Here is a 27524-nt window from a genome sequence, read left to right as displayed (position 1 = left end):
CGCAGGGATTCAAAAAAGAACCTGTAATAGATAGTTTTCATATTGTTCTGCAAATTCTCAGCGTTGAAGATAGGCACATCAATCTTACCATTCTTCAATTTCTTCTTGGAAGCACCCAATTCATCTCCAATCGCCATATTTCTTCCAAAATAATTAAGTTACTGAATTACACAAAATTCCTGCTAATTGATCCAGAAAACAAAGATCCCCAAAAACAAAAACTCATCGCCATCAGCCTCTGTCCAAAACGAAGCATATTCTGGGGAAGTTTCCGAGTTGGACTGAACATCCATTAACTACTCAAGAGTCTTGACACTCACATCTCCAAGAGAGAAGACGAACCCATGAATTGATCCATTGACAAAACCAGTTAGTGTGAAAAAGGAACCTGAGGGAAGCGGTGAGGGTTGAGCAGCGACGGCAGAGCGGCGACGGTGAGGGTGGCGACGGCGGAGCGGCGGCGGTGAGAGCGGCGACGGTGAGAAGGCAGCTATTCTCCAATGTGAGGGAGATCGTCGATTGCGGAGGAAGACGCGCGGGTGAATGCCTTCGGAAGGAAAATGTCGAGCGGGTGAAATTTCACCCGCTCACTTTATCATAAACGGGGTGAAATTTCACCCGCCCGTACATATTTCAACCCCTCCACCAAATTTTTCTGGGCAATCAAACGGGCCCTGAATGAACCTTTGGTAATATCCAGTTAAACCGAGGAAGCCTCTTAGACCCCTAAGATCATTAGGCAGTGGGCATTTATCCATTGCATGAAGTTTTTCAGGGTCTGCCTGTACCCCTTTTCGGGTTACGATATGCCCGAGGTATCCAATGAAAGATTGTCCAAAGCTACACTTGGACATATTCGCGTAAAGCTGATGTTTCCTTAGGATCTAAAGTGTTTTAGCGAGGTGTTCAGCATATTGTCTTTCATTCTGGTTGTAGATCAAAATATCATTGAAGAAAACTATAATGAAATTTCGGAGATAATTTTTGAACACATCATTCATGCACCTTTGGAAAGTAGCATGTGCATTTGTTAGACCAAATGGCATGACTAGGAACTCGTAGTGCCTGTCATGCGTTTTGTACGCGGTCTTTAAGATATCTTCGACATGCATCCAGATTTGATGATAACCAGCCCTTAAATCTATCTTTTAAAAAATGGTGGTGTTAGTTAGCTCATCCAACATTTTGTCAATCACAGGTATGGGGTGCCGATCCTTAACATGCTTCATTTAGTGCTCGGTAGTCAACGCAAAAATGCCATGTATTGTCCTTCTTCTTCACCAAGAGTACGGGGAAAGAGAAAGGACTACTACTAGGCTTAATGATGCCTCCTTTGAGCATTTCTTTCACTAATCGCTCTATCTCTGCCTTCTGGCTATACCCATGTCTGTACGGTCTGACATTCACAGGTTTGGCTCCCTGAGCCATGATAATCCGGTGGTCATAGGCCCTTTTACGGGGAAGGCCCTTGGGTTCTGCAAAGATATCTTCGAACTCATTCGAACTCATTCGAACTCATTCAACATTGCCTGTACTCTCTCAGGTATCACTTCTTCCTCTTTCTTTTCTTTCTATGGGACATTGGTGGCCATTGCTACCACCCAAAACGCTGGTTGTTGAGCCACTAAGGTTTTTAGAACGGCCTTAGGCTCAACACTTGTGCTTACTGCCTTCAAAGTGACACAGGCTTGTCACTTCCCTCATTTAGGAAGCTCATTGTCATGTTTTTAAAGTCCCATGAAATGACTCCTAAGGTTTCCAACCATTTCACTCCCAACACTATGACTATCCCGCTAATAGGTAGGATCAATAGATCAACCTTAAAAGGTATCTTCTAGAGCGTGAGGTGCACATCATTGCAAGCATGCGAACAATATAAACGAGATCCGTCTTCAACCATTACTGTCAATGGATACTGCGATGTCAAAGGGTGACCTATGGCTTGGGCCATTGTTACAAAAAATGGCGTTTTTTTTAAAAAAATGCGTATTAGATGTTAAAAACATCTCTAACGTATAAAACGGGAATAAGACACGTTTTTTTTAAAAAAATGTCAAATCATAAAAAATGCATTTTATACGCGTCTTTCGTTATATTTTTGAAGGCTATTTTTGAAGGAGCATGGAAGAATGGCACAACGTGTAATATTGTTTAAAAAGTTGGTTTTTTTTTTTTTAACTTGATCTCCTTTTAATGGCAAAAGTGTATTTTTACATAGAAAAAAACGGCTTAGATTTAAAAACTGAAATTCTAACGCGCATTGACTCTTCGACTTCCTTCCTTCCTGTGACGAAAAGGGGATGCCAGTGAGAGGCTGAGAGGTTCGTGATGAAGAGGGGACACCAGATGGACGATTGGTGAGAGGTTCGTCTCCTTCTCATTCTCATCGACTTCCTTCATCTCCTTCTTGTTCTCATTCGGCTGAGCTGCCGAAGAGGGCATTTGACTTCCTTCGTCTCCTTCTCATTCTCATTCGACTGAAAAGGGCATTCGACTGAAGAGGGGACGCCAGACGGACGAGCGGTGAGAGGTTCTCATTCTGTGTTAGTCAATGGATTTTTTTTTTGATTCCATGTTCGTTTTTTTAATTCGTTTACATGGACTAGTTTCCCCTGCATTTTCCTTGTTGCCAATAATTTCATAGTGTTTATAAAGCTGAAAAAAGTCCGTCGATCTCTAGAAGTGCTTCTCTTCCCTTGAAGAAGTAGTAGGTAGTTGATAGTTTTAGTTGATAATTGATAGTTTTAGGTGAACTGCAAATGTATTCTCAATTTTTTATAACGTGAGCAAGCACAACGAGGACACAGTGAAAGAAATGTGATTTCATTTTCCTGATAAATTCATCAGAGGGCAGAAGAAGACGAAGGAGTTGCTTGCACATCTCCTGCCCTTACACTTTCTTCTCTATTCCAGAACCCTTTGACTGTGGATTCAAATGCACAGCTTGGCACAAAGCTTTTTAAAATGGGATCAGAAATTATACTATTGACAATTTTTTCAATGTTTTTTTTTAATTTATCATTTATTTTATTTTTATATAATTGTTAGGATATTTATTTATTTTTTAAAAATTTGCCATCTTTTTTCCGTTTTATTCCCGAGATATATACAACTTTGCCGTATTATACCCATCTTTTACCTCGTTGTATTATACCCGTACACATTTTTTGTGACAATGGTTTGGACCACATTCTTTAATTCCTCGTCATAATGTACAAAGGTAGAGTCACCAAATCGAAGTTGAAGACCTGCCGCCTTAAACTGCTCCGATGTAGGTTTTGAACTGCTCCGATGTAGGTTTTGCACATCCGTGTTGGTACCCCAAGTACCAACTCATCGCATTGCCTTCCATGTACATGGTAGCGGTTTCAATCCATTTTTTTTGGGGTACATGCTGACATGTGAAATACCTTTCCGCCTTGAATACCTATTCACGTAGGGCATCACCATTGAACCTAGGAAAATCATAACGTACCTAGGGAACTGCCGACTGCTGTAGCTGCCCTTTGAAGCAAAATCTTCCAAGGAACGGGCATGTTTTCCCTTGTAGGTTCTGCACGTCCGTGTTGGTACCACAAGTACCAACTCATCGCATCGCCTTCTATGTACATGGTAGCGGTTTCAATCCATTCTTCTTGGGTACATGCTGACATGTGAAATACCTTTCCGCCTTGAATACCCATTCACGTAGGGCATCACCATTGAACCTAGGGAAATCATAACGTACTCTAGGAGTTGTTAGCATGTTAGCATATAGGGCATGATTTGGTGACTACCTTTGTAGATTATGACGAGGAATTAAAGAACTTGGTCCAAACCATGGAGACGGCCCAAAGCCGTAGGTCACCCTTTGACATCGCAGTCGCCATTGACAGTAATGGTTGGAGACGGATCTTGTTTATTTTGTTCGCATGCTTGCAATGATGTGCACCTCACGCTCCAGAAGATACCTTTTAAGGTTGATCTATTGGTCCTACCTATTAGCGGGATAGACCTGGTGTTGGGAGTGAAATGGTTGGAAACCTTAGGAGTTAGGAGTCATTTCTTGGACTTTAAAAATATGACAATGAGCTTTTTAAAGAAGGGAGGTGACAAGCCTGTCACCTTGAAGGCAGTAAGCACAAGTGTTGAGCCTAAGGCTGCTCTAAAAACCTTAGTTGCTCAACAACTAGCGTTTTTGGTGGTAGCAATGGCCACCGATGTCCCAGAGAGGGAAAAGAAAGAGGAAGAAGTGATACCTGAGAGAGTACAGACCAATGTTATCACTGTCGTATCGTATCGTGTATCGGTCGGGCCGACCTATACGCCGTATCGTAACGTATCGTAAAATTAATTTTTTAATTTGTAAAAAATATTAAAAATTTATAAAAAATAGAAAAAAAATCAGAAAAATTCTAAAAAAATCGGAAAAAACTAGTAAAAATCCGAAAAATTCAAGAAAAATGTATTTAAAGGAACATTCATCATTCATGTAAATGAAGTATGACCTGTGAAGTATGCATATGAACAAGACATTCCAAAATAAGAAATCAAACATTCAAAAATAAAACAGCATACTAAGCAACCTAAGAGCAATGTTATCACTGCCGTATCGTATCGTGTATCGGTCGGGCCGACCTATGCACTGTATCGTAACGTAGCGTAAATGTATCGTAACGTATCGTAAAATTAATTTTTTAATTTGTAAAAATATTAAAAATTTATAAAAAATAGAAAAAAATCAGAAAAAATCTAAAAAAATCCGAAAAAACTAGTAAAAATCAGAAAAATTCAAGAAAAATGTATTTAAAGTAAAGGAACATTCATCATTCATGTATATGAACTATGAAGTATGAGGTATGCATATGAACAAGACATTCCAAAATAAGAAATCAAACATTCAAAAAACAAAATAACATACTAAACAACCTAAGAGTATTCAATTACATCACAATTCATAAGTTCAGAAGTCAAAACTCAGAACATATTGACATAGTTTTCAAAACTCAAAACAAAAAGCATCGTCAATCGTCATTTGCATCATCATCTTCATTCTTCATCATCATCTTCATTTTCTTCAATAACTTCTTCTTCTATCCCCTCTGTTGCAAATGGAATGTCACCAACATTCCATTGCTCCGACCCAACCTCTCCTTCTTCAACAATCTCTGTTGCTCCTTCAACATTCAAAAAATCAAGATCGTCCTCATCAAGTATTGCAGCTGGTTCTTCTTCAACCCAAGAATCTAATATATCAAAATGGTCAATGAAGATAGGATCATATTGATTGTGATGCTTCCTCGTAGATGTTGTTTCTAGTTGCCTAACAAGAGAAAAAATTAACAATTGTTAGAGATTAAAATATATATCAGAATTTCATATTCTTGTATAACAAAACAAATGTTTACCTTTGTCTCAACTTCATATTATAACGAACATAAACAAGGTCATTCAACCTTTTATGTTCCAGCCTATTCCTCTTCTTACTATGGATGTGCTGAAATACACTCCAATTTCTTTCACATCCAGTTGCACTACATGTTTGACTGAGGATTCTAATTGCAAGCTTCCTTAATTCTGGGCAATCAGGCCCAAACCTTTCCCACCACAAATCTAATAACAGATGGAAAGTAAAAATGTTGTCAGCAATAAATATATGAGAAGGTAGAATAAAAGTTAAACAACAAAAACTAAAAGTATAAAGTTTCTTTTTCTAATACCTGGACGCATAGTTGTCCTGCATCGAACTGCTGTGTCTCTCGCCATGGTACCAGAAGCCGTATCATATTTGTTGATCGACATATGGATAGCGTCTTGTTCTTTACTGTCACTTACTAACACATCAATGCAATCCAACATGCCATACTCGACTTCTCTGTCCTTCTTAAAAGTGGGAAGATATCTAATAGCAGGATTTAGGTAGTAGGCTGCTGCATGAAGTGGGCGATGAAGTTGTCCAGACCACCTTTCATCTATAATCTTCCATATAGGCATGTACAACTTCTTTTTTCCCTTCATATTATCTCTAATGGCCTCCTTGGCTCTATCCATAGACTCGTATAAATATCCAATAGAAGGTCTATCTTCACTATCAACTAATCTGAGGACTTTCACTAGAGGTACACAAATCTTCAATAAGTGCACACATGATTCCCAAAAGTCAACATCGAAGATGGTATCCACAACTGTCGTAGCCTTTCTTTTATAGGCATGTGGATATGCAGCCCAATCATCACTTGAAAACATCTGCCTGAGAGAAGTTCTTTGCTTGACTATACCCTGCACAGTCAAAACATTTGTAGCAAACCGTGTTTGTGCAGGTCGAATCAATTCAGCCCCATTTGTGAATTTCCTCATCAAATTCAAGACATAAGCATGATTGTAAATAAACTTCGTGATTTCTTGGCATCTGTGAACTGTCAACTTCATATCATCCCTTTCACCAAGATCCTGAAGCATAAGATTTACACAGTGAGCAGCACATGGACTCCAATAAAATGTCCCATATCGTGCTGCTAACATTTCACTTGCAGCTTTATAATTTGCTGCATTATCAGTGATAAATTGTACGACATTTTCAGGCCCAACTTCTTCTATAACTTTATCAAAAATCCCAAACAACACATCAGCAGTCTTAGGAGTATCAGACAAATCAACAGATTTTAAGAACATAGTACCAAGAGGGCAATATACAAGGAAGTTTACCAATGTTCTGTTCTTGATGTCTGTCCACCCATCTGCCATTACACTGCATCCTGTAGCTTTCCAGCTCAATTTTAGTTCATCACAATATGTCTTCACATCTCTAACTATATTGTTGAGAATTTTACCTCGCAATTTATGAAAAGAGGGCATTTTATACCCTCGCCCTACACTAGCAATCGCATCTGCTATAGGCTGATAATGATAAGAGTTTGCTGCATTGAAGGGAATGGATGCATCATAGAACCACCTTCCTATGGTTTCATCTGCTGCTTCAATAATATCCTTTGATTGCATGGCTATACGAATCTCAGGCTGAGCACCAGCAGCAATATAATTGGGAAAAAAATTCTTGATCGAACCAGACATATTGCTCGACTTCATAGTAGGTACTCTACCACCACCAGTACAACCCTGACTTCTACCACGTCCTCGTGAAACTGAACTTACACTTGCACCTCTTCTTTTTCTGGTTGCAGAAGAACCACCTCCACACATGATGCTTTTCCCTTTAGCTGTTCCCAAACTGACACCAACATCTTCTTCTTCAAGCTGAACATCTTCACCTTTACTTTCTTCCTCTTCATGTGGGTCCCCATATCCTTCCTATGCATCTTCCATTTCCTTTTCAATCCTACTTGCTTTCACTGCATCAAGAAGCTCCTGACACTGGTGCTTTACATACGCTGGCAATGGGTTGTCTTGGGAGCCATTGCATTGAGCCACATCGCTGTGTGTACCAGCAATATGGTGTTTTAAGCGAGAGATCCCTCCTGATATGATTTGCTTACAATAATTGCATTTAACTCTTAATCTATCTTTGGGATTCACCCTTGTACACCACTGTCATGTAGGATCCGACATTATATCTTCACAAAACAAGTAAAAACATACAAATAAATGTAGGAAATAAGACAAATGAACGATTCAACGGCAAAAATGACTTATTTCTTACCTTCTTGGTGTTAAAAACCAAAAAACCCTCTTTCTCCAGGCTTCCCACTGTCCCAAGACTCCCCACAACGAGAAAGGAAGCTTCTTCACCGGCAAATCTTGATGCAATGGAGAAAATCTCTCCTTCCCACGTCTCTGGCAGCGTTGAGAAACAAGAAGAGAGAGAGAGAGGAGCGTCGGTTTGAGAATAAGAAGCAAAAAAGGGGCCCGACGGCCCCTTTTTTAATTTTACTCCCGTATCGTGCGATACGGGGGTGTATCGCACGTATCGTGCGATACGTGCGATACGCGTACGATACATACGCGTATCGTATTGATTAGGTGTACCGTATCGAAAATGATGATACGGACGATACGTATCGTACGATACGCGTCCGTATCGTACGATACGGATAACATTGCCTAAGAGTATTCAATTACATCACAATTCATAAGTTCAGAAGTCAAAACTCAGAACATATTGACATAGTTTTCAAAACTCAAAACAAAAAGCATCGTCACTCGTTATTTGCATCATCATCTTCATTCTTCATTTTCTTCATTAACTGCTTCTTCTATCCCCTCTGTTGCAAATAGAATGTCACCAACATTCCATTGCTCTCCCCCAGCCTCTCCTTCATCAATAATCTCTGCTACTCCTTCAACGTTCAAAAAATCAAGATCGTCCTCATCAAGTATTGCAGATGGTTCTTCTTCAACCCAAGAATCTAATATATCAAAATGGTCAATGAAGATAGGATCATATTGATTGTGATGCTTCCTCATAGATGTTGTTTGTAGTTGCCTAACAAGAGAAAAATTTAACAAATTGTTAGAGATTAAAATATATATTAGAATTTGCTATTTTGTATAACAAATGTTTACCTTTGTCTCAACTTCATATTATAACGAACATAAACAAGGTCATTCAACCTTTTATGTTCCAGCCTATTCCTCTTCTTACTATGGATGTGCTGAAATACACTCCAATTTCTTTCACATCCAGTTGCACTACATGTTTGACTGAGGATTCTAATTGCAAGCTTCCTTAATTCTGGGCAATCAGGCCCAAACCTTTCCCACCACAAATCTAATAACAGATGGAAAGTAAAAATGTTGTCAGCAATAAATATATGAGAAGGTAGAATAAAAGTTAAACAACAAAAACTAAAAGTATAAAGTTTCTTTTTCTAATACCTGGACGCATAGTTGTCCTGCATCGAACTGCTGTGTCTCTCGCCATGGTACCAGAAGCCGTATCATATTTGTTGATCGACATATGGATGGCGTCTTGTTCTTTACTATCACTTACTAATACATCAATACAATCCAACATGCCATACTCTACCTCTCTGTCCTTCTTAAAAGTGGGAAGATATCTAATAGCAGGATTTAGGTAGTAGGCTGCTGCATGAAGTGGGCGATGAAGTTGTCCTGACCACCTTTCATCTATAATCTTCCATATAGGCATGTACAACTTCTTTTTCCCCTTCATATTATCTCTAATGGCCTCCTTGGCTCTGTCCATAGACTCATATAAATATCCAATAGAAGGTCTATCTTCACTATCAACTAAACTGAGGACTTTCACTAGAGGTACACAAATCTTCAATAAGTGCACACATGATTCCCAAAAGTCAGCATCGAAGGTGGTATCCACAACTGTCGTTGCCTTTCTTTTATAGGCATGTGGATATGCAGCCCAATCATCACTTGAAAACATCTGCCTGAGAGAAGTTCTTTGCTTGACTATACCCTGCACAGTCAAAACATTTGTAGCAAACCGTGTTTGTGCAGGTCGAATCAATTCAACCCCATTTGTGAATTTCCTCATCAAATTCAAGACATAAGCATGATTATAAATAAACTTCGTGATTTCTTGGCATCTATGAACTGTCAACTTCATATCATCTCTTTCACCAAGATCTTGAAGCATAAGATTTACACAGTGAGCAGCACATGGACTCCAATAAAATGTCCCATATCGTGCTGCTAACATTTCACCTGCAACTTTATAATTTGCTGCATTATCAGTGATAAATTGTATGACATTTTCAGGCCCAACTTCTTCTATAACTTTATCAAAAATCCCAAACAACACATCAATAGTCTTAGGAGTATCAGACAAATCAACGGATTTTAAGAACATAGTACCAAGAGGGCAATATACAAGGAAGTTTACCAATGTTTTGTTCTTGTTGTCTGTCCACCCATCTGCCATTACACTGCATCCTGTAGCTTTCCAGCTCAATTGTAGTTCATCACAATATATCTTCACATCTCTAACTATATTGTTGGGAATTTTACCTTGCAATTTATGAAAAGAAGGCATTTTATACCCTCGCCCTACACAGCAATCGCATCTGCTATAGGCTGATAATTATAAGAGTTTGCTGCATTGAAGGGAATGGATGCATTATAGAACCACCGTCCTATGGTTTCATCTGCTGCTTCAACAATATCTTTTGATTGCATGGCTATACGAATCTCAGGCTGAGCACCAGCAGCAGTATAATTGGGAAAAAAATTCTTGATCGAACCAGACATATTGCTCGACCTCATAGTAGGTACTCTACCACCACCAGTACGACCACTATGACTCCTGCCACGTCCTTGTGAAACTGAACTTATATTTGCACCTCTTCTTTTTCTGGTTGCAGTTGCAGAAGAACCACCTCCACACATGATGCTTTTCCCTTTAGCTGTTCCCAAACTGACACCAACATCTTCTTCTTCAAGCTGAACATCTTCACCTTTACTTTCTTCCTCTTCATGTGGGTCCCCATATCCTTCCTATGCATCTTCCATTTCCTTTTCAATCCTACTTGCTTTCACTGCATCAAGAAGCTCCTGACACTGGTGCTTTACATACGCTGGCAATGGGTTGTCTTGGGAGCCATTGCATTGAGCCACATCGCTGTGTGTACCAGCAATATGGTGTTTTAAGCGAGAGATCCCTCCTGATATGATTTGCTTACAATAATTGCATTTAACTCTTAATCTATCTTTGGGATTCACCCTTGTACACCATTGTCATGTAGGATCCGACATTATATCTTCACAAAACAAGTAAAAACATACAAATAAATGTAGGAAATAAGACAAATGAACGATTCAACGGCAAAAATGACTTATTTCTTACCTTCTTGGTGTTAAAAACCAAAAAACCCTCTTTCTCCAGGCTTCCCACTGTCCCAAGACTCCCCACAACGAGAAAGAAAGCTTCTTCACCGGCAAATCTTGATGCAATGGAGAAAATCTCTCCCTCCCACGTCTCTAGCAGCGTTGAAAAACAAGAAAAGAGAGAGTGAGGAGCGTCCGTTTCAAAATAAGACGCATAAAAAGGGGAATTTCACCCCCGTATCGTGCGATACGGGGGTGTATCGCATGTATCGTGCGATACGGTCACCGTATCGTGCGATACGTACGATACGCGTACGATACGTACGCGTATCATATTTAAATAGTGTATCGTATAGGTTTTCTTAACCTATACGATACGTATCGTACGATATGCGTTCGTATCGTACGATACAGATAACATTGGTACAGACAGTGTTGAATGAGTTCGAAGATATCTTTGCAGAACCCAAGGGCCTATGACCACCAGATTATCATGGCTCAGGGAGCCGAACCTGTGAATGTCAGACCGTACAAATATGGGTATAGCCAGAAGGCAGAGATAGAGCAATTTGTGAAAGAAATGCTCCAAGTTTGCATCATTAGGCCTAGTAGTAGTCCTTTCTCTTTCCCCGTACTCTTGGTGAAGAAGAAGGACAATACATGGCGTTTTTGCGTTGACTACCAAGCACTAAATGAAGCCTGTTAAGGTTCGACACCCCATACCTGTGATTGATGAATTGTTGGATGAGCTAACCAACGCTACCATTTTTTCAAAGATAGATTTAAGGGCTGGTTATCATCAAATCTGGATGCATGTCGAGGATATCGCAAAGACCGTGTTCAAAACGCATGACGGGCACTACGAGTTCCTAGGCATGCCATTTGGTCTAACAAATGCACCTGCCACTTTCCAAAGATGCATGAATGATATGTTAAAAAATGATCTCCGGGATTTCATTTTAGTTTTCTTCGATGATATTTTGATCTACAGCCAGAATGAAGCACAACATGTTGAGCACCTCGCTAAAACACTTTAGATCTTAAGGGAACATCAGCTTTACGTGAAGATGTCCAAATGTAGCTTTGGACAATCTTCCATTGGACACCTCGGGCATATCGTAACCCGAGAAGGGGTACGGGCAAACCCTGAAAAACTTCATGCCATGGATAAATGGCCACTGCCTAATGATCTTAAGGGACTTAGAGGCTTCCTCGGTTTAACTGGATATTACCGAAGGTTCATTTTATTTGTAAAAAAAAATAACAATAAAAAATTGATAAAAAGAAAACAACATTTTTTTTTCTTCAAACAGGAAAGCTCTTTTTATCTTGGAGAAAAATCTCCCATGGACAAAGTCAGCGATTTACGGATTTGGGAGAATGTTTCGCAATGGCCAGAATTATAGAGAGAAACTTGCAAAAAAGAGCCTTGAAAAAGTGAAGGAAAACTGAGGGGTATCGTGAGAAAGGAGCTCCATTCAAAGCTCCTTATGTGAAGAAAGAAGAGGCTAGGTCCGCCTTTCGTAAGCCACCAGTGACTTACATCACTAGCCAAGAACGTGAAGAGATGAGACACAAAATCCTGTGCTACAAATGTAAGGAAAAATAGGATCCGAATCATAAGTGCAAGTTTACACGCGTCTTTGAAATAATAGAGAGCGACAGTGAAAGTGAAAGCAAGTCAGAGGGAGAATCGGACTCCCTAGAAGAAGAAAAGGACTCCCCCGAACCACAAGCCACCCGTGAACCCAAGCCAGAGCAAGAGGGGGCTTATCATTCAATGATGGATCCCCATCGGCCGAATGCAATGGGAATTGTGGGCAAAATTAAAGGAAGAAAAGTGGTTGTCCTCCTCGATTCCGGGGCAACTCACAACTTCATGAGCATGGAACGAAGAAGTTTTGAGTTCATTTGTTGAATTCTCTCCCTCTCCTCTTGAGTTCTCTTCTCACCCTTTTGCGAGCCTCCCCTCTTCTGCGGTGGTTTTCCCTTCCCCCTCACGAGCCTCCCCTCTCCCGTGGAGGTTTTCTTCTCCCTCACAGGTCTCCCTTCTCCCACGGTGATTCTCTCATCTCCCCCTTGCTTCCCCTTCTTTGCAAGGCCTTCAACCTCTTTTCCAACCTCCTTGGTGGAATCCGGCGATTTCGACGGCGTTCAACCCTCTAGAACCGAAGGTCATTCCTCCTTTCTCCTCCTTTTTCTTATTCTTTATCAACCAAGTCGACCTAAGGATCACGGCTGAAGGAAACCAGCAAACTCCGGCGCACGTCGTCTCCGATCAGTCCACGTTTTACCCCACGACAACATCCATTGAATCCGGTGCCTTCCTACGTAAACACCCATAGGTTGAGAGGCTGGTTTCATACCGGGAAGGCTGAAGGAGTTCGAGCAATCGTTCACCCTCGGCGTGACCCTTCTCCATCGGTCGCCTCCTCCTCGTAGCTGCAATACCCGGGGAATCGGATTTCACCCCGGGGCACCTTGCTGGTTTACGCCAAGCCAAGCTTGGCAGGTATCGTGTTCTCACCCCCTTTGTAGTACGTTGGGTTTGGGAGTAAATTCATGCTTTGATTTTAGCCCGGGTACGACCACACTGTCTCTCGCAGTCTCTCTAAGGCTCACGGCCAAGGACACTACCGCAGGGCAGCAAGCCTACCTAGGGATTGGGTGTGGTTTGTGCGTTTAGATTGTGGTTTGCTTATGGTTTGTGAGTGAGTTGTGAGTGATTTTGTGTATTGTTTGCGGTTGTACTGGCCTACCCTTCTTTATTGTAGTAGTTAGCAAGACCTCGGGTTAGGAATACCCCTACTTGTACCCCTTGTCCTACGGGTTTTTGCGTCGAGGTCCTGTCCGGCCGGATAGATCATTTGTATAATTTGTTTAGGTTTTTGATTTTTAGTCTTCCTCAAGAGATCTTGGGAGTAAGATTTCGACATTGGTGGGTCTTTTCTAGTCACCACACGTCAGCCACCAGATGTGGTCGCTAGTCAATCCAGGGATGTTTCTGGTGTGACCCAGCATCTTGATGGAAGATAAGTGAATTTTAGGTTCACAAAAGGTGGATGCTGAAACATAGAAAAGAGGAACTTAAAAAAAGATTAGATCAGATCCATCTGGTTCTGATCTATGATGCGTTAAGGTGTTTGCTTGTGAGTATCCATATCCCAAGATTGCTGTGTAACCCAAAATCCTTGTACACACTTAAGAGAAATTGTAACTACTTTCTGTCGCAACTGGTGTAAAGCTTATCAGGATGGTCTCTCTCTCTTTTGACAAGCTATCCCAATTCTCAACTTGTTTAGAATGTTAAATAGGTGCATTTTTTTTGTTTAAACTTACCCAGTATACCATCGACATTATTTTAAGTGTATTCTTAACTCATATTATGTTAATAAATGCTTATTGTTTCTCTTTTCTTCCTTTTCATGCATAAAATGTGTAGAGCGATGGGGGATGTCTCAGATCGAATAGGCCGCCCTACAGATAATGGGCAGGTTTGTTTTAGGGACTTGTTCAATGCATACGTTGCTATTTGAATTTGTTAGTTAATTTTTATATATTCCAGTGTTTAAGGCTTTAAGCTATACAGAGATTTATAGGTTTCATTGCTATCTTTTGTTGAATGAAGCAGGTGATCTATCAGAGTTGTTCATACTAAAATATCTTGTTTTCCTTTTGTAGATTGGCATAATTGATCCTGATTGTAGATTGATTGGTCTCCATCTTTATGATGGACTATTTAAGGTAGTGTTGTACGACTGTGTGCTTTGTATCATCTATACGCAATGAAGCTGTCTCTGGCATTCTGCTTCATTTATACTCCATTCATTTGATCATATATGTACTATGTGGATTATTTGATGTTTTAGCAATTTTTTATCAGGTAATACCGTTTGATAATAAAGGCCAACTTAAAGAAGCGTTCAATATAAGGTATTCAGCTTTAAGCTTATGCATACTCTTACCTGTTGTCTTCTGGTTAAAGTCATCACAAAGTAGTTTATATGAACCACTACCATGTGGTATGTAAATAATGAACTTTGTGTCCATATTTACCCACCAATGCCATGTGATTTGTAAATAATCTTGACATGTCGTTTCCTTGGCTCTTTTGATTTTTCTTATAGGCCACCTTGAAAACTTGCTATGCACAGGCTGCAGTTGCTGATTTTCATCAAGATTCTTATAGATCTTGCTGAGACATGCTATCCTACTTCTTGATAATACTAAATACTTTTTCATCATCAGCACAACAGGAACCCTAATCGTAATCTTAAACAGTGTGGTTGTACACATTTTTCTCTTTTGACCATGAAAACAGCAAAAGCATAACTGAATAATGTTCAACAACTTTAAACCAGTTTTCTAGTTATCAGATTAATTCAGAATTTCTAATGTTTTAACATCCCTTTCTAGATCTTGAATCCAGGGATACAGTTTATAAGCGCGAGGACTTTTTCCTTCCTCAGTGGAATTTATATACTTTTAATACGTGAGAGAAATCATTTATGTGCTGATGCTGTCATGTGTACAGATGCATTGATCACTTCTTCCCCCCTACCTCGGTCAAGTCTTCTCAGTCCTATAAATACTTTGCATTTTTTGTATTATCTTATGTTTTTAAGGCCTCGCCTCGGCCATGCTTAGGCATGGACTAAACGTGAGTCCATACCTGTTGCGTAAGTCCGCCACTTAGGTGACGGGTTATGTGTTGGCACCTAGGCTGGGCTAGGCACCAACCTAGGTGCTTTCACTCTTAGTCCATGGGAGAGTGAAAAGTCACATTCCCTTTCAATTAAAGTTTCTTAATTGAGTATATCTTGTTATGTACTTTATTTTGTATTGCTTACATGTATGTACTTTATTTTGTGCTGTTTACATATTTTTATGTATTGCATGTTGATTATGCTGTTATATGTATACTATTATATGTATATACTGTTATCTGTTATATATTATTGGAATACCTCATTCCTGTTATATGTATATATTAATATGGTTATGTTGCATACTTATATAGTTATATATATTGTTAATATGTTATACCTGTTATAAACTTATATGTATATACTATTATGTTAAATTTGTTATTCCTCTTATATGTATTGTAATACGTGTTATATGTATATACCAACCTATTATATGTATATACTGTTAGCCTGTTATATAATATATAGTATTGTGTGTTATGTGTACGTTAGTATGGATATGTACTAATATGCAATGTTGTAAAAAGCGTATTATAAGCTGTATCGGTTTGGCTTTATGATACGTTGTATCATACAATATCGTAAAGTATTGTAACCGTATTGTATTTTTTTTTTAAATTTAATCAGAAAAAATAAAAAAAATTCCGAAAGAATCATAAAAAATCAATGAAAATCAAGAATAATATATTCTTCATAAAAAACATGTTTTACATAATGATAAGACTTATTATTGCTATAAAGTTATGATTCATCATTCATAAACATCATAATTTATAACAATATCATTCTAGAAAGCACAACAAGGAACATAACATAACATAATATATAACATAATTTCATAGCCACAGATAATGTATATCATAATTTCATAGCCACATTTGTAAGTCATAAGGTACATAAGTCTATGAGATAACACATCAAAACAAGTTTTAAATGTTATGTATTACATCACAAGATGATCATGAAATTGTGAAGATGTTCAATGTCAATACATATGAAATCTCTCAACTCTCATTCATAATCTTCATCATCTTCATTCTCATCTTCACCTTCATCTCCATCTTCTTCTTCATCTTCATTTTCATGAATTTGGAGATCCTCTTGTATCTATCTATATATCTATATATATATATATATATATACATTATGAAACAAATGTAAATATTAAGCTGTAATGCTGTATTACCTTGTTTCAACTTTCAACCTCATATTATATCGAACAAATACAAGATCATTTAACCTTTTATGTTTGAGCCTATTCATTTTCTTGTTGTGGATATGTTGGAAAACACTTCAATTCCTTTCGCATCCACTAGCACTGCATGTCTGACCGAGGACTTTAATTGCAAAAGTCCTAGGTTTGGACAATCATGCCTAAACCTATTCCACCACAAATCTAAACAAAAATAAAACAGATATGTAAAACAACAAAAAAGAATCAAAGGTAACAAATGCAAAGTAAATTAAAAATTTCTATGTATTTACCTGGATGCATGGTTGTCCTGGCTCGAATGGCTATGCTTATTCCCATGTCTCCTATACAATTATCATAAAGATCCAACTCATTGTGCACAACATCTTGTGCTCTAGAATCTATCACTGACACTTCAACACAATTTAACAAACCATGCATGACTCCTCTGTCCTTTTTAAATGTAGTAGAAAATCTAATTGCAGGATTTAAATAGTAAGCTGCTGCACGAAGAGGTTGACGAACCTATCCAGTTCACCTTTTATCTATAATATTTCATATGGGCATATATCACTTTTTCTTCTATTTCAAGTTGTCGCGAATTGTCTCTTTTGCTTTATCCATAACTTCATATAAGTACCCTATGGAAGGTCTATCCTCAGTGTCAGCTAACCTGAGGACTCTAATTAATGGAACACAGTCCTTCAATACCTTCACACATGATTCCCAAAATTTGTTATTAAATATAATATGCACAACTAAAGAAGATTTTCTTTTAAGAGCATGTGCATATGCAGCCCATTCTTCACTAAAGAACATCTGCCTCAACAGAGTTCTTTGTTTCATTATACTCTGCACAGTCAATACATTGTGGTAAAACTAGTTTGTGCAGGTCGTATTAATTCAACTCCCTTTGTAAATTTTCTCATCAAACTCGATACATATGCATGACTATAGATAAACTTTGTAATCTCTTGGCATTTGTCAACTATTGATTTCATATCATACATCTCACTAAGATCTTGAATCGTTAGATTAACACAATGTGTGGCACATATACTGCAATAAAATGTTCTATACTTTTGAAATAACATATCCCCTATAGCTCTATAATTTGTAGCGTTATCTTTAACAAACTGTACAATGTTTGCAGGTTCAACCTCTTGCATGACATTATCAAAATATTGAACAAAATCTCAACAGTCTTAGGAACATAAGATAAATCAAGAGGTTTCAAAAACATTGTACATTTAGGGCAATAAACAAGAAAATTCACAAGTGTTCTTGCCCGTGTATTGGTCCATCCATCCGACATAATGGAGCAACCTATTTTCTTCAGCTTAATTTCAATTGATTCTTCGTTCACCAACTTTAATGTTGATCTAAAAGATCTCAAACAAACCACGACAGTACAAGAATACCAAAGTATGTTTGAGAACTTGGCATGTATGGTTCAGGATTGGCCAACCAAGGCCTTGATTGGGCCCTTCATTGGAGGTCTGAAAGAAGAGATACACATAGAAATGCTATCTCAAAATCCCACAGAATTGGTCGATTGTTTTGCCAGAGTCCGCACCATTGAAGAGAAGAACCGTCGATTGTACACTCTATGCAAATCCTACGAAACAAATAAGATAAATAAGAACAAGGTAGCACCTATGAGGACACCTCCAACATTCAAAAAGGAGGAGCCCAAACTGGTATACTGCGACCATGTGCCAACTTACATCAATCGAAATGATAGGGAAGAAAGGATCCAGAAGGGCTTATGCTTTACATGCAACGAAAAATGGGAAAAGGGCCATAAGTGCAAGCACCCCCAACTCTTTGAGGTGATCGACGATAGTGAGGATGAGGAGGAGCAGCCTTCTCCATCCATGGCCCAACCCGATCCAAATAAGTCGAGTTCAGATTTGAAACCCATATCAGAGGTCGATGGGATATTGTTTCCATGGGGAAACAAAAGGAGGAAATACCAGAGGAGATACAACATGTTTTGGGAGAATTCGAGGATGTGTTTGGCGAGACCAAAGGGCTACCACCTCAGAGGGCATATGACCATCGGATAGTGTTGACCAAGGAGTCTGAACAGGTGAACGTCAGACCCTATAGATATGGCTATGCTCAGAAGATTGAGATCGAGAGACTGGTCAAGGAAATGCTGGATAGCGGCATCATTCGCCCCAGGAATAGTCCTTTCTCTCGTCCTTCTTGTAAAGAAGAAGGACAATACCTGGACGTTTTGCATCGATTATAGAGCATTGAACGATGCGACAGTGAAGGACCGTCATCCTATCCCTCACATAGATGAACTTCTTGACGAGTTGATAAGGGCCTCAGTCTTCTCCAAGCTGGATTTGAGGGCCGGTTACCATCAGATACGCATGGAAGAAGGAGATATAGACAAGATAGCTTTCAGAACTCATGATGAACACTATGAGTTCTTAGTGATGCCCTTCTAGGAGATATCCACAAGACGACGTTCAAAACTCATGATGGACACTAGGAAGGTGTTCAGAACTCATGATGGGCACTAGGAGGGTGTGAGTCTGGTACAACCGCACGCGATACAAAATAACCCTCCTCACTCAACAAACTATGCACATCGTTCACAACCAAACCATCCTGTCATACATGCTTAATCGGCCAAACCATTCCCCAAACCCATAGGTGGTCTTGGCAACCCGTGGCTGTGTTCCTAGCCCTCGTGCCTTAGAGGAGTCACAGACGGTTGCGAGGGCCAAAGGCCGGGTTTCAAAACAAACGGGCCCACCCCGCTGCTGTAGCGTGATTAGTTTCTCACCTACCGGGGCTAGCCCGGCGTCAAAACAACAAAAGAGACCGAGGGTGATGTCCAACAGCAAGGTTGCTCCCCAGTATTGCAGCAACTCTTTGATGTCCGGTCACGGTCACACCAAGCCGTGTAAGCGGAGAGCACTCGCTGTTTCTTGCCAACACAGTCGAAGCGAATCAAGTTCAAATAAATCAGCAAGAAGTAAAGGGAGATGGCGGATGTAGAGGGAAGTCACTGGAGGACTAATTAAACCCCAATCCTTTGTAGCGTAATGGGGGAGGCAAGGACGATTACAGAGGAAGGACGACCTGGCATGCATGAGCCTCCTCCCTCAAACTCGGTTGAGGGCTTTCCTTTTTGGTGTGGTATTCCTCATTCAAACTCCTCCAAATCCGGCGAGCTCGGCCTTACTTTTTGGGAGTGGAAGGTGCCGAGGATCTCCTCCTAATTCGGCGCCATGATCTTCCTTTTTGGGCGTGGTAACTTCCGCGCCTATCTTCCCAAAACCGTCGCTAGGAACCTGCATTTTTGATTCGCAAATCCGGTCCCAATCACGTCCACGTTCGTAGTGGTTCTCCTTCCTTTTTTTGACCACAACCTAGCAGCAAGTTCCACGTGTGGGAGGAGGGGATAACAGCTTGAGAGTGGGCTGGCATGGGCAATTTCCTCCTCCACAAATTCGGTAATTAGATCCACCTTTCCAAATGGGCGCCAAGTCCTCCTCGCCAAATTACCAAAAGGGCAAACCATGTCAAACCGAGAATATAAATCAATTATTCCACGAAGGGTAATGCTGAAAATGTCACCAGATCTCATGAAAAACCCAAAGTTCTAACGAAAATTGGGGAAACCGCTGCTGGTGGGCAAGTTTCGGCTAGTTTAGCCCTACCGCATAAACACTTGAATCTTGCCGTGGGCTGAAACATCTTCGAAATGGTTCCGATTTGGCTCAAAATGCGACGAAAGACTCCTCGAATTTGGTCCGTATGAACTGGGAAGAAGCCAGCCTTAGATCAACATTGGAGCTCCGGGAATCGATCCCAAAACAGTCGCCTTCCTTGCGGCCAAAAACAGTCCGATGGATATGTGAATGCTGTCAAAACGCCGTCGAATCGGATGTTGAACTCCCCAAACTTCCTTGTCCACAAGTGAATACGCAATGAGTGAGTGTAGGCGGTCAGGGAGGATTTGATTTAACCAAGTTCTCCATTCAAGATGACCGGTGTTAGACATCCGCCAGTCGGACGGATGAATGCGCCGATCTAACTTTGCCTTTCTTCCTTGGTAAATCCGAGATCTAGGCCACAAACACCTGATCAACACCTTTGTTAGTTCTAGGACGGGATGAAAAATGTGTTAGCGATGTTATTGCCTAGATCTGCCCAAACACAACCCTAGGAGGAAAGCACCGAGGAGAGGTTCAGTTGCTTGCCTTAGTCTTAGGGTCGCCGGTCGTCGTTGCCGCTTGGGAAGCGTCTGCCAGGACTACGGGCATAGATCTCCTAAGCTGCTGTACCATATGTCGAAATTGGCCTCTAAACTCCCTTGGGGATAGGGAGAATGCATCAGAAGTCGAACTTTGCTTGCTGGTTGGGAAGTGCGTCGTATAAACATGCTAGAGGGGTTGCCGACAGCCGCTCCCTACGATCTTCGATCCTTAGTTCTGTTCGGCCGTGGATAAAAGGGAGAAGAAGATAGAGACGAGGAAGGAGGAGGAGGAGAGGGCCGTCGGTTTCAATGGAAGATTCCGGCAACTGTCGGTCAAAGTAAGAGAGCAAGATGAGAGATCAAAACCTCAAAACTTCATTAACATCGATCTAGGGTTTTCTTTTAACACAAAGTTTAAATAGTTCTTAAGACGTATCAGTTCATTTAGTGTCCCAACCCGAGATGGTACAAAACAAAAGCAAAAGCACATAAACAAAGATGAGATGCGCCCGTATGGGCTGTGCCAAGCCACTCGGACTGGTAGGTCTGACTCCACTTGTTTGGGTTTTGCCCAGACTCGTCTGACTTGCTGCCTTTCGGCTTGCACCCGCCTAGGTTAGTCCTAAGCTGCTGGGTTTAGCCGTTGCACTTGCCTAGGTTCGCCCTAGGCTGCTTCGTCATGCTTGGGATTGGTTTCAACATTCAGACTGATTTGTTCTCTACCGGGTCCGGGTCCGGGTTCGTCTTCCCTGCCCTGACTCTCCTGCTTAACCTCCCTCGAATGCTGGCCATCTGTCTCCATCTGCTCAAACTCCGTAACCTCCCTTGGCATTTTGTCGCCCTCCACAACACACTCAAGTACTGCAGTTGTAACTCGGCGTGCCTTGCTGCTCTCTGCCACACTACCGGTTGGCCGCAGCGTGGTGCTAGGATCTAATATGTATTGTTACTGTTGTGTACTTATATGGTTGCTAGTACATTTAGACCCAACCAGTAATACTATTGTTATTGTTATTGTTTTTGACATTTTGTTTTTTGTATTAGATTATATTTAGTGTGTCACACCCTAACCCTTTGACCTCAAATAACCTTTTTTTTAAAAAAAAAACATAAAACATTGAGGTGCAACGACACAACGATTTAAAAGGAAATGAGCTATGCAATTCAAAACAGTGAGATAATTTTCATTTATAACAATTTTCAGTTCATACAAAAATCACGTCATACTTCTCAATAATACATAAGACAAAAATGCCCTCAATGTGCAACATTGATGTCTAACAAAAACAAGACATCAATTTGACTAAAACAAGACGCCCCAACACTACAATAGACCCAAAACTCCCCAGTAGGATGTGAGTAGAGTCATCTGATCAGCCTGCTGCCCTGGGTCCACCAAAACCTGAAAAATAAAAACAACAGAAGGCTTATCCTTCGCCAGTATAACAACAAGCCAGGTAAATCCCTAACCCTTCAAGGTAAGGGCTCAAATGTGGGATATAACAATTTCAAAAACAAATCACTATCATGTCGTGATAAGGTATACAGTCACATGACTTGTCAAGAGGCTTCTCACATATAACACGACATGCAAAGGCCATTCAGTGGCCACACTCAACATATTTCATAATCACATTCACTTCATGCATATTCACTTCATTCACATTTCCATTCTTTTCATTTACATTTTGCTTTAGTGAATTGATAGTTTCTGTGGGTGCAAACACAGACATATGTACACCGCGGGCGGCCTACAGCCGGGAGACAACCTCCGTTTGTCCCGAAACTATATGGATCCATTCCCGCTGCAACGGTAGAGCACTCGTCCCTGTATGTGTGAATTCTAAGAAGAGATACTCAGTCTTCTCTAGGACACCCAGTTTGGGAAGGCGGGGGCCCAACTGTCCAAGCACATCACACAGCAATACCCTGGGGCCTTGCACCGCCTGCGCTCCAAACAGGCGAGACCATTGGCAAAGGCGAAACGTCTTCCAAACACATCGCAACAACCCACTGGCCTCTCATCTCTTATTCTTTCTTAACATTATGAAAACACATACAAAATGACTGGCTAGCCCATGAGGCTGGTTCACTCTACGAGTGCACCACCCATACCTTCAAATGCCTCCACATAGGGCTACACATATAATTAACATGCTTAGCTAGTCGTCATAACATTACAGGTACAACTACCCTTCAATTTCATTCATTTGTATCACGCCCATGGCAATGCATACGAAATATTATAACATTCACATAACTCATCACATCAATCATATCTTTCAAAACTTAATCGAACCTCGGAGAGTAGTTTCGATCCGTGATTGTCTCATAGCTGTACTATGCAATTATCATTCTATGATGCTTTCTAATGCACAAGCGGGGTCGAGGAGATACTCGATTCGATACCCCACCTCACCTATCCTAAACAGTTATCATTTCTAGCATGTACATACAATTGCAAAGTAATTTTCAAAACAAGACTTATAGAAATTTTCAATAAAACTTATCTCACAACAAATTAATCACATGCATACATTCACTCCATTACATCACGACCATTCAATCACATCACAATCATAGGATCCAACTAGGATCCAACGATCCTAAAAACACACATCCCAAAAGTTGGCCCCACGGAGGGATTTGCTTGGAATGCCGCCATATTAGTCGCACGTCGCCAGAATATTCAAAATGCCTCAGGCTTCAAATCTGCTCGCTCAAGGTCTACTGGACGTGCCCGGTGTACTTGCAAACACAATCAAACGATAAGTTCACTACTCGCTTCGCTTTATAATTTAAACAAATATGAAACATAATCATTGAGGCATGTCATTGCCTCAAGAGGGTGTCGATGGTTAGTGTCGACCCACAAAGCCCTCCAATAGGCCTCTTCCCAACTCTTTGAAGTTGTCACCGAATGATTTAAGTTAAGCTCCACGTTTTCGATTTGAACCAATCACTAATATGTTTCTCCCTTGGTTCCTTAGTTGAGGCGTCTTCTTAACATACCTATTATTCCCAACAAACGACGTGCATGCACATCAACAAAAGCATACTTCACGAGTTCGCTAACACGGTTCTGAACCTTCTCCAGATCATCACAATTTCAACCATGCTTCCTAATTGCTTTGAATATTAACTCAACTTGCTAAAAAGATAATTATACATAGAGATCCTCGTCCTTCTCAAAATAGTCCTAGACTTTCTACTACATCAAATCTCAAGTCTAGCATGCTCAATTAATAATTATACATGCTCCAACAACAAATATTCCACAATCTAGGCTCAATTAAGCCTCGCTCACCCCAATTTTAGTGTCCAAACCAGTGTTGTACGTATCGTACGATACGGGGCCGTATTGTACAATACGGATCGTCGTGTTTAAAAAATGCGATACGATATACCACTTGTATCGTATAGTTACGATACAGGCATCGTATCGTACGATACGGTTACGATATAGCTACGATACAGTTACGATACGATTACGATACGTACGATCCAGTTACGATAGGGTAATTTTTTATAGAATTTCTTATATTTTTTTTGATTTTTTTTTTAAAATACGATACGGTTACGATACGTTACGATATTTTACGATACAACGTATCTTAAAGCCAGACTGATACGGCTTACGATATGCTTTTTACAACATTGGTCCAAATTGCTGCAATGCTTTCGGCAGCTACCTCAAGTGATCGATTGATATCCTAGCGACAAAAATCATACGATGCCGCCATTACCCACGCCTTCTTTGTTATGAGGAGAAAGACGCGTCCCCCAAGCTGCAATCCAATACCACATCGACAAAAGAGTGAAAATCAATGAGAAAGAATGCAAGAGGAGGGTCTGTCGTTAGAAAAAAAAAACAGTCGACCGTGAGATAGGTTGTTGGGTTGAGGGAGATAGGGCAGGTGGGAGCGAGAGAGAGTGTGAAGAGAGGGAGAGTGTCGGTTGAGGGGCTGGCGGTGGAGAGAGGAAGCGAACAGAGAGAGAAGGGAGAGGGTTGTGCAGGAGGGAGAACGTGCGGGAGAGAGGGTGCTGACAGAGGGGGAGACTGATAGAGAGAGGGTTCAGGCAGTGAGAGAGAGACAAACAGAGGGGAAATCGAGCGGGAAATGAGGAGATGGAGAGGAGGAGACAAAATAGACGGGGAGAGAGCTCGAGCAGAGATAGAGAGAGCGCAGGCAGAAGGAGGACGCTGACGGAGAGAGACAACTAGTAGTGAGAGGGAGAGGTGCGGTGAAGGGCGAGGGAGAAGAAGAAGAGGAGATAGAGGGAGAGACCGACGGCTTACCTGTGCAAGGCCGCCGCCGCCGTCGCCCTTCCTCCACCGGCCCGAACATCGCCACTACCACACCTTCGCCTTCTTCTTCTCTGCGTCGGGTGCTTACTTGCGGTTCAGAGGGCAACCAAGAGGGAGACCGAGAGGAAGACAAGGGAGGAGAGCCCTCGCGTCGGGCTCCTCCTCGCGTGAGAGGCTCGGGTCCGGGTCTGGAGCCTTTCCAGCCCTACCCAAAATAAAAAGCGAGCGTTACAGAGTGAGTAATGTTAAACTTCTTCTATTGGTTTTGCATATTCAATAAAGTCAAAAATTAATTTTTGGTTGTTTAAGTTGATTATGCTTGTAATGTTACTGTTCTCCACATTTTAAATATTAGTAATGGTTAATCAAAATAACTTGACATATTAATAGAACTAAAAAAATTAGAAAAAATGGTTGGCATTTTTTGCTTAGGGTCGCCTAGGCACCAGACAATCGCCTTGACAACATAGGTATTATCCAGATAGCATACTCACAAATAATGTTTCGGAGTTTAAACAACGAGGTTTTTCTTGGGTATAATACAACGAGTTTGAAAAATACGAAAAAAGGTAAATTTTCAAAAAAATTAAAACATCCTAAAATTTCGTAAAAATTAAAAAAAAAAGAGAAACCAATAAGACAATAACAAAAGAAGAAGTACGTAACAAAAAAAAAAAAAGAAAATGAACACAAGCAGGCGAGCATGGTTGGATGTAGTTGTCGGAGGCCTGCATGGTGCTGGAAAATGCACCAGCCCGTCGGAAGTTTGATGTTGCTGCCGCTCGACAGAAACAAAGAGACGCCGATCTGCTCTACCAATGAGTTTGAGGTCGAAAACCTTATCGAAAATTGGAAATCGCTTGGATAGTTGGATCTAATGTTCCCCCAAATTTGAAAACCTTAAACCCTTAAAACACATCAACTAGTGTTCCCTCTTTTTTGACAAAATGTTTTACCTTCTAAGTTTTATGCACTGCCACAAATATCGCATTTTATTAAAAAAAACATGATAAATATGTTAAATGTAAGTCGGCCGTATAAAACGTCGATAAAATACGTCTTTTGGGAAAAGACAGGAGAAAATAAAAATTATTGCTGGATGTTAAGACTTTTTCTTAAGTGCTCAGCCAAACCGTGAGGTTCTGTTTTTTAAATGCATTAAACTCCTGTCTTTTTAACCCCCATTTTTTCGATATAACACGTCGAGGTGCGATGACACAACAATCAAAATGGAGTTATGTGAATCAAAATGACAATGGGGCAAATAATCTATTTATGTATCAAAATCAGTTCATACAAAATGACTTCACGTTTATCATTGACACAAATATAATGTCCACAAAACAAAGCATCGATGTTTAAACAAAAAGAAAACATCAATGGAACAAAACATGGCGCACTGGCGTGGCTATACACCCAAAATCTCCCCAGGATGTGAGTGGATCCATCTGATCAAACTACTGCATCGGGTCCGCCAAAACCTGAAAAGGATAAACAACAGAAGGATATGACTTCGTTGTATGATGACATACAAGCAAATCCCTAACCCTCTAGGTAAGGGCTCAAATATGGAATCTAACATACAAAAAAACATAATCACTATGATATCATGATACACGTGCAGTCACATAACTTGTCATGGTAGTCCCTCCATATTCCACAATACGTAGGGACCCTAAATAGTCACACTCCACACACTTATTAGTCATATTCAATTTCATGCACATTCACTTCATTCACGTTCGTTTTATTTACATTTATTTCATTTACATTCGATTCAATGAATTGACAGCTCCTGTGGGTACAAAACATAGGCGCGTTCACATCACGTGCGACCTACAGTTGGGATACAACCCCCGTGATGGCTTGAAACAATATGGATCCGTTCATGTTGCAGCGGCAGAGCAATCAACTAAAGATGTGTGAATTCCAATGGGAGTTGCTCAACCTTACTTACGCCACTCAGGCTACGTCACATAGGTGCGGGATGCGGGTGTTGGTGCGACACATCTCAAAAAATTTAGGTGCGGCGAGGGTATTGATTATTATTATTAATTTATTATTATAATATATATAGATAAGATATATGACAAAAAATGATCTATAAACCACAAAATTATCAAATAATAAAATCAAAATTGCAATTTGCAAATCATGATACTGTTATCAATCATCAATTCAACAAGAAATCGTGTTGCCTTCTCTGCCATTCTGAACGTAGTTTTTGGAAAAGAAAAATGTACAAAAGAACACGCCCTCCACTACCATGGGGTGAATGCCAGAAGTGTGATACATATATATACTGATGATTACGAGGCTAATGTGCGTATAATGACGAGAAACAAAAATCCAGAT

General features: G+C 40.4%; 2 protein-coding genes across 3 annotated transcripts in view; one reads left to right on the top strand and one right to left on the bottom strand.

The window, feature by feature from the left end:
• LOC116264530 (DNA damage-binding protein 1) overlaps window positions 1-27524 on the top strand; it is an 82433-nt gene that overhangs the window by 18058 nt on the left and 36851 nt on the right. The window contains exons 5-7 of the mRNA XM_031644818.2: window positions 14180-14231; window positions 14419-14481; window positions 14621-14670. Coding sequence (XP_031500678.1) covers window positions 14180-14231; window positions 14419-14481; window positions 14621-14670 — 165 coding nt within the window. The remainder of the gene's footprint in view (window positions 1-14179; window positions 14232-14418; window positions 14482-14620; window positions 14671-27524) is intronic.
• LOC126410544 (uncharacterized) lies at window positions 1101-9896 on the bottom strand. Of its 2 annotated transcripts, none has more exons than XM_050080596.1 (3): window positions 8812-9896; window positions 8500-8704; window positions 1101-5302 (listed from the first exon to the last, which is right to left on the bottom strand). In XM_050080596.1, the coding sequence occupies exons 1-3, from the start codon at window positions 9833-9835 to the stop codon at window positions 5029-5031; spliced, it is 1503 nt and encodes a 500-aa protein (XP_049936553.1). In that variant the 5' UTR covers window positions 9836-9896; the 3' UTR covers window positions 1101-5028. The 2 variants fall into 2 exon arrangements, with proteins under 2 accessions (XP_049936553.1, XP_049936552.1); XM_050080595.1 differs by lacking the exon at window positions 8500-8704 and adding an exon at window positions 5388-5592 and having other exon boundaries at window positions 8812-9887.

The sequence above is a fragment of the Nymphaea colorata genome, chromosome 11, assembly GCF_008831285.2.
Source record: "Nymphaea colorata isolate Beijing-Zhang1983 chromosome 11, ASM883128v2, whole genome shotgun sequence".
NCBI lineage: Eukaryota > Viridiplantae > Streptophyta > Magnoliopsida > Nymphaeales > Nymphaeaceae > Nymphaea > Nymphaea colorata.
This window is presented reverse-complemented; position numbering and strand designations above follow the sequence as displayed.

Excerpts from the sequence above, each read along its gene's own strand:
- LOC126410544 (XM_050080596.1), bottom strand. The coding sequence starts at position 9,835 with ATGGCAGATGGGTGGACAGACAACAAGAACAAAACATTGGTAAACTTC. Across the intron at positions 8,705-8,811 it reads CAGGACAACTATGCGTCCAG|ATTTGTGGTGGGAAAGGTTT; the intron begins GTATTAGAAAAA and ends ATCTGTTATTAG. Across the intron at positions 5,303-8,499 it reads AATATGAAGTTGAGACAAAG|GCAACTAGAAACAACATCTA; the intron begins GTAAACATTTGT and ends TTCTCTTGTTAG.